The sequence below is a fragment of the Sinocyclocheilus anshuiensis genome, unplaced genomic scaffold, assembly GCF_001515605.1.
Source record: "Sinocyclocheilus anshuiensis isolate Anshui unplaced genomic scaffold, SAMN03320099.WGS_v1.1 scaffold2313, whole genome shotgun sequence".
NCBI classification, from domain to species: Eukaryota; Metazoa; Chordata; class Actinopteri; order Cypriniformes; family Cyprinidae; genus Sinocyclocheilus; species Sinocyclocheilus anshuiensis.
In genome coordinates this window covers 99167-107003 of record NW_015552721.1, presented here as the reverse complement: position 1 = coordinate 107003, position 7837 = coordinate 99167, and the positions used below count along the sequence as shown (strand labels likewise).

Here is a 7837-nt window from a genome sequence, read left to right as displayed (position 1 = left end):
TCTCTCAAATCGTATTTACTACTGGGAAATTCGGAAATAATTTTGATACCAGAGTTTCCAAGTTGGGCGGGTCATAAACTTTAAACATGGTGGAGGGGACAACCATTGCTGCTGTCAATGCTGTTCTCACAACAACTACATCCCTTTGTCTTGTCGCTAAAGTAGCTAGTGTATTTATAGGCTAGATATGAACGATCATTCGATGAATATTGTATGTTTTATAAGCAGTGAAATAAGCATGTATTTTACCGAAATTCCAGAATTCAATTAAATTCAAGTTTATTTGTATAGCACTTTTCTCGATACAAATCGTTGCAAAACAACTTTACAGCAAATTAAGTTTCTACAATATTTAGTGGTAGCTTATCAGTGGTGACTGTCAGTTAATGTACATATGGCAGAAATGTATGGAAAAATCTATTAAAGACATAATCAATTAAAGACGTAATCAAACAGACGATGAACACTATTAACAGCAATTATTATATGATGCAATCAAACTTATAGCAAAATTTGGTAGTCCTGTATGTTGTTTCAGGGTTGGCATCATCTGAGGTCCTCTGAGGGGTTGGTTTAATATGTGCAGATATGAACTAAAGTTTATATATTTTCATTATTTCCCTTCTTTTCCGCTATATCATCCTCCAGTGGTCCTCTGGCTGAGGAGCTTCAGTGTTCAGTGTGTCTGGAAGTGTTCACTGATCCAGTCAGCACTCCATGTGGACACAACTTCTGTAAGAGCTGCCTGAACCAGTGCTGGGACAACAGTCAGGATTGCAAATGTCCATTGTGTAAAGAAACATTCAGTAAAAGACCCGACCTCAAGATCAACACTGCACTTAGACAGGTTGCGCAACTCTTTCAGAAAAAGTCCAGTCTGAGTAAATCTGAAGTTCTCTGTGACATCTGTGATGAAAGAAAGCTGAAAGCCCTGAAGTCCTGTCTGGTGTGTCAGATCTCTTACTGTGAAACGAGCCTCATCAGAGAGTCTTGAATTTAAAGAAACACAAACTGATGGACCCTGTGGAGAATATGAAGGACTATATATGCCAGAAACACGAGAGACCTCTGGAGCTGTTCTGTAGAGATTATCAGACGTATGTGTGTGTGTTTTGCACTGATGGAGACCACAAGACTCACAACACTGTTCCTCTAGAAGAGGAGAGTAAAGAGAAGATGGTATGAGATACTGACAACATTAAAACAGTTTCATAACATAGTTTTAAATATTCCAACAATATCTTTTGTCAGAAATGTAAAATACATGTTAAGAAAAGTGATCAAATATGTCTTGATAAAATATAAAATATGTTCATGTCTGTCTATAGGCACAGCTGGTGAAGACACAGAAACACGTGCAGCAGATTAACCAGGACAGACATTAAACAAAAGCTCCCAAACAACCAAGAGAGGTTTGATCACTATCCTGGTGTCCTGGGAAAAGAGGGATTCTCCTCAGGGAGATTTTATTTTGAGGTGCAGCTGAAGGGAAAGAGTCAGTGGAATTTGTCATGTCTGTCTATAGGCACAGCTGGTGAAGACACAGAAACACGTGCAGCAGATTATCCAGGACAGAATTAGGAAGATTCAGGACATCAGACACTCAGCAAAACTCAGAAAAGTGGGCATGTTCAATATTTGATGAATAATGCTCTTATTTGATAAAGCTGATTTCATTACAAAAAAAAAAAAATCAGAAAACTGCAGAGCGAGAGAAACTGCACTCTATTAAAAGATGTCCGGCTGAGCTGCTGGAGATGATGGAGGAGAAGCAGAAAACAGCAGAGAAACAGGATGAAGAGCTCATTCAAGAGCTGCAGCAGGAAATCACTGAGCTCAAGATGAGAAACACTGAGCTGGATCATCTCTTACACACTGAGGATTACTTCCAGCTCCTACAGGTCAGTGTCTCTCTGTCTGCTCTCATCACAGGACAACACTCACACTCCTCATGCTGAGGGATTTCTCCTCTCTCCTGCTGTAGATTGATCCATCCCTGTGCAGTCCTCCACACACCAGGAACTGGCCTGAGATCAGTATGAACACTGATGTGAGTGTGGAGACTCTGAGGAGAGCTCTGACTCAGCTGCAGGAAACCCTAGACCAGAAACTCAGTAAAACTGGTAGGCTTTATATTGTGAAGATGTTATTCATATTCTCTGATCTCTCTCTCTCTCTCAGTGGATGTGACTCTGGTTCCTGATACAGTTCATCCAAATCTCACCCAATCTGATGATAGGAAACAAATGAGTCACAGGGGCATTAAACAAAAGCTCCCAAACAACCAAGAGAGGTTTGATCACTATCCTGGTGTCCTGGGAAAAGAGGGATTCTTGTCAGGGAGATTTTATTTTGAAGTGCAGCTGAAGGGAAAGAGTCAGTGGAATTTAGGAGTGGCCAGAGAATCTATTAACAGGAAGGGAAAGATCAGAGTGAGTCCTCAGGATGGATTCTGGGTTGTGGCTCTGAGGAGTGGGAATGTATATTGGGCTTGTGCTGATCCCTGTGTTTATCTCTCTCTGAGAGTGAAGCCACAGAAGGTGGGGGTGTTTGTGTTTTATGAGGAGGGTCTGGTCTACTTCTATGATGTGGAGTCCAGATCTCATATCTACTCTTTCACTGGTCAGTCTTTCACTGAAAAACTCTATCATTTACTGATCATTGCACCTGTTAATTACAAATGAATTAATTTACACCCCAGATATGAAATTAAGCAGTTCAAATAAAATAGTTATAGCAATAGAAATTACATAGATTTGCTGCTGCTCTCCTTATCATCATTTTAAGGCGTTTGTGTTTGTATTAGTGAATTTTTTTTTCATTTGTTTTGCAAACCAGCCATTGTTACAAATGGAAAATGTTGCAGAACATTTTTTTATATGTTTATCCAGATGCAAATATATATTTAAACATGTTTAGTTTTGATTATCTGTTTGATAATTTGGTTAAAATTCTGCCATATAGAGACTGAATGCTCTTCTCAATATTATTAACTCGTCGTTGTCTTTAGGTCACGTCCCAAAACCATTCAAGCTGGCGGTTATTAAGCCTCTTATTAAGAAACCACAACTAGATCCTAGTGAACTGGCAAATTACAGACCCATCTCAAATCTTCCTTTTATGTCTAAAATTTTAGAAAAAGTTATGTCTGCTGATCAAATGTACATTATTATTCTTTAGTTTGGGTTAAACAAATCAATTTTGCTTGGTTGGAACAGCAGCTATACTAATTGTGTCTCTATTTGTTTCTCTGTTTTTGCCACTTGATTGACATCCCGTGGTAACTAGGATTTACACAAGCTTCAGTCTGGATCCAGAACACCTGAGAAGAGATGATGCCAACCCCTCAGAGGACCTCAGATGATGCCAACCCTGAAACCACATACAGAACTACCACATTTTGCTATAAGTTTGATTGCATCATATAATAATTGCTGTTAATAGTGTTCATCGTCTGTTTGATTACGTCTTTAATTGATTTTTCCGTACATTTCTGCCATATGTACATTAACTGACAGTCACCACTGATAAGCTACCACTAAATACTGTAGAAACTTAATTTGCTGTAAAGTTGCTTTGCAACGATTTGTATCGTGAAAAGCGCTATACAAATAAACTTGAATTGAATTGAATTGAATGCAGTATTCAAATGTGTCTTTGATTTAGGAATAAATTAGCCATAAATGGTCCTTTTCCATTAATTAATATTAAAAGGAAAATGTTACACTTCAGGACTAATGTATGTGTGCCTAACGGCTGTGTTAATCTTATTTCAAACACTTTTTGGAAATCATATAGAAAAGAATAAAACAGGATGTAAATGCTTATGTGAAGTCAATTTATATGTGTTTAAGATTTTTAATGAATCTCAAAATGTAACTGCTTAACTTACAGTTACTTACATCTATGTTAAGCTTTCATTATGCAGTTCTGCAATATCTAAGTAGGCTATAATGTGAACACTTCACTGCTATATAATCTTTTTTCCTAAATACAGTATCTATGTGCAGGTTAAGAGTACCATCAGCTTGACTCATCTCAGCCTCTGTCACTTTGTCTTCTCTGTTCTGGCTATTGACAAACAGAGATGTGGCTGTCCTGCCCCAGGGTCCTGTCCAACACACACACACACACACACACACACACACACACACACACACACACACACACACACCACAAAGCAAAATATCCTATGACAGGAGAGGAAGGCTCTGTCTCTGTAGGCATCACAGAAGGTCCAGCCATGCTGACACTGAGTGAGAGAGACAGACAAATCTCTAACAGACTGTTCCTGACACAAGAATTATTGTTATACAGCTGTGTTACAACAGAGAAGTGTGTGCATGCTAAATAGAAGAGCATTAGACGTAAACATTTCATGTATCACAATCACTATTTTTCATAAAGAGGTTAAATGCTAAACTATAAATATAAAATAAATATTTATTCATAGAGGTTTGAAAAAACTGAACTTATTGAAATATGAATTCATAAAATGCATATTTTATTATCAGCTTTCCAAATTATTTGACATTTCTAATGCTATTTCCCATGATGTTTACATCATGTTCCCATACAAAAAGTCAAAATTATTTACTTTTCAGTCTTCCATTTTCAGCCGTACAGTAATGAATATCTGTGCAATTATTTTACTTATATATTTATTTCTTTTCAAAAATAATGCTAGTAGAAAATCAATTAAATCAACTTCAACCTTCATCCTTCCCTTGGGTAATTTTTTATTTTTTTTTTTAACAATTTTTAAAAAATCATCTGAGTGGTACAGGACTTTGTGACTTTTGTTCCACTTGAATTTGGAACTCAAAAAGAGTGGATTCGAGGATTTATGTGGCTGTAATAAAAAAAAAAATCACAAATCCTTCCCTTGCGGGTCATTTTGACCCGACCATAGGAATTAATGAAATGTTGAAAAAACTGCTGGGTTTTTTTAATTTAATTTTGTCACACTTGAACATGGATCACACAAACAAAAAAACTGAGTGGATTCGAGGACTTTATGTGGGTGTAAAAAAAGTAACCAATCCTTCCCTTGCAGGTCAATTTGACCCCCCATAGGAATGAATGGAATGTCAAAAAAAAAATATTTAAAAAAATCTGACACAATCCAGTTGTGACACAATCCTTGCTGAAGTTTACTAATGTAGTCCTAAATCTAAAGATCTAATCATTTAAATAAGTATAATTAATGCTTTGCATTTAATGATTATTGTCATTATAAGCCATCTTACAGGTGTAACCCTGTTATTAAAGTGACATTTTCACTTAGAAGTATGTGTTGGTATTAATGATGAAGTTATGATGAACTTACTAATGAACTTTAATGAAGTTACAGTTTCACATAAAAATATTTTAGTACAGTATACATTTACTGTATCAAGTCGGATACTAATAATTTGATAATGTGCCTTCAAAAATACCCAGAGACAGATTTAATGAAGAAGAGAGAGCCAATGGTTGATTGAACATAAATAGGGCAGCCAAGCTTGCCTTGTCTTTATTTTCAATTAAATATGAGGTGGAAGTGTGGAGTAATCTCTTCAGTTAGAGGCTGTGTGTGTTGATGTACATGAGGTCAAAGCCTCGACATGAATGGCGTGCAGGTGGACATCCAGAGAAGCTCTGACTTGAGAAAATGCCACTGAGCATGCGATGTGCTTCATTGGTTTTGCTGAATTCCATGGCAACTCACTGCTGGGTGGACTGGGAAAAGCTGTGCTATGCTTTATGCTATTCTTAAGTGTACTCCAAAAGCTCACATGTGACAGTGACACTTCCACCTAACCATTACCATTGATTCAAGCCCTTTATAGCCAAATGAAACCACACAATAATGGTAGGCACAGTAGAGTGATCATACATACTGTTTTCCTGGACATGTTCTGGCTGAAGTTTTCTAAATTGCCTAAAATGTCCAGATTTGGGATTTTCCCCCCTATTGTTTTCAAACTTGCTAAAGCTAATAACTAAAATTTTGTTTGACCAAGAGCATGCAGGCATTGTAACCAATCGTATGAAAATGTGGGATCTACAGAGAACGGTTCAAAGCATGTATTTAAAACACAGAATCAGTTAATCCAATCTGATCTCATTATAGCTTTCATAGGTATTTGTACATATTTTTGTACAATATACACATTTTTGAAAACCATTAACTGCTTTAGAAAGATGTAAACATAATTTTGAATTAAATGATTTTAAAGTATATATTAAAATAGTTATTTTTTTATATTTCATAAATATATATTTATTTCTATTTAATATTTTTCTATTATAAAATAATTTTAAATTATATTATATTATATTATATAGATTTTTTTGTTTGTTTTGTTATGTTTTATTTTGGTATATTTTGGTACCCAAAAATAACCTTTTAAAAAAACAATTACACAATCATAATATTACACTATACATACACTAAATACATTTTAATTTAAGTGTCTATGCAAACAAAATGTATGTGTATGAATACCTGTTATTACTATATATTCCTATAGCTCAAAACATCAAGCAAGTTAAGGTCATGGGTTCAATTCTCAAGCAATATATAAATCTTGTGAGTTACTTTGAGCAAAAGCAATGCATAAATGTATTGAGATCATGTTGGATAATCTTCAACCTAAAGGATATAGGTTGGAAGTGATGTACATGTATCAAAAGATAGACATAATTGAGATTTCTAAAAGATTTCTAAAATGCACATATTTTACACAACCTTTTCATTTATTTTTTTTATTTTTTTTTTCCCCAAAAAAACTGGTTCTTTTAAGAACGGTTCACTGAAAGGTTCTTTGAGGAACCACATTTTTTTCTTATGGCATCATCCACCATTTGGAACCTTTATTTTTAAGAGTGTACAAGTGGCTTACAAGTGAAGGTAGTTACAGTAGTTGAGTAGAAGTAGTCAAAAATGAAAAAGAAAAAAAATCTCTGGACCTCTGGCTCTGGTGTGTGACAGCTGGTCTTTAGCTCTGCCTCCTTCTTCCCCCGTGACCTCGCTGGATAACAGCGCCATATTGCAGCAGTGGGGTGCCGGGGCCATCCCAGGAGCGCAGTGTGGACGGATGCGGAGTCGCCAGTGAGAGCCCGTCTCTGATGGCGGAGCTGCCTGACACAGATGTGCTACGGGCTGGGATGGCTTGTCACTGACGGTTAAGGTGACGGCCAATCACACTTCATTATGTCAGTCTCACAGGTCAGTGAGCGACAAGCCAGGTCACTGCACACCGCTGGGCTGAGCCACCCCAGGGCATCACACATACACCCCACCTAACTGTAAGACCGTCACCCCGCCTGCATTAAAACAACATATTGTCCTAATATCATTGTCACAAACTGTTTCCAATCACAAACGCCAAAAGATGTCTAAAACACAGTGACACACACAAGTTCAGTCAAGACACTCAAAACTAATGCAACCTTTTTCAATCTCATTTACGTTAACAGTCTCATATCCAATCTGTTTTGATCCATATTTAGATTACAGTAGGGGTGTCCAGTCCTGCTCCTGGATGGCTACTGTCCTGTAGACTTTAGCTCCAACCCCAATTAAACACACATGAACCAGCTAATCAAGATCTCTGTGATGTGATATATATATATATATATATATATATATATATACAGGTGCATCTAAAAAATTTTGAATATCATTGAAGATGTAACTTATTTCAAAAGTGAAACTTTCATATATTTAATTCTTTGTTTTAATTTTGATGATTAGAGCTTACAGCTCATGAAAGTCAAACATCCAGTATCTCAAAATATTAGAATATTTCCTAAGATCAATCAAAAAAAGGATTTGCAAAACAGAAAGTTC

At 36.3% G+C, this 7837-nt stretch overlaps 1 protein-coding gene and 1 long non-coding RNA gene across 2 annotated transcripts in view; one reads left to right on the top strand and one right to left on the bottom strand.

The window, feature by feature from the left end:
• Nucleotides 1–2684, top strand: part of LOC107667800 (E3 ubiquitin-protein ligase TRIM39-like) — a 6966-nt gene extending 4282 nt beyond the window's left edge. The window contains exons 4-8 of the mRNA XM_016459518.1: nt 973–1179; nt 1526–1621; nt 1668–1901; nt 1985–2123; nt 2182–2684. Coding sequence (XP_016315004.1) covers nt 973–1179; nt 1526–1621; nt 1668–1901; nt 1985–2123; nt 2182–2684 — 1179 coding nt within the window. The remainder of the gene's footprint in view (nt 1–972; nt 1180–1525; nt 1622–1667; nt 1902–1984; nt 2124–2181) is intronic.
• Nucleotides 2685–6884: 4200 nt separating this feature from the next.
• LOC107667807 (uncharacterized) overlaps nt 6885–7837 on the bottom strand; it is a 4347-nt gene continuing 3394 nt past the window's right edge. The window contains exon 3 of the long non-coding RNA XR_001631820.1: nt 6885–7311. This is a non-coding gene — a long non-coding RNA (uncharacterized LOC107667807). The remainder of the gene's footprint in view (nt 7312–7837) is intronic.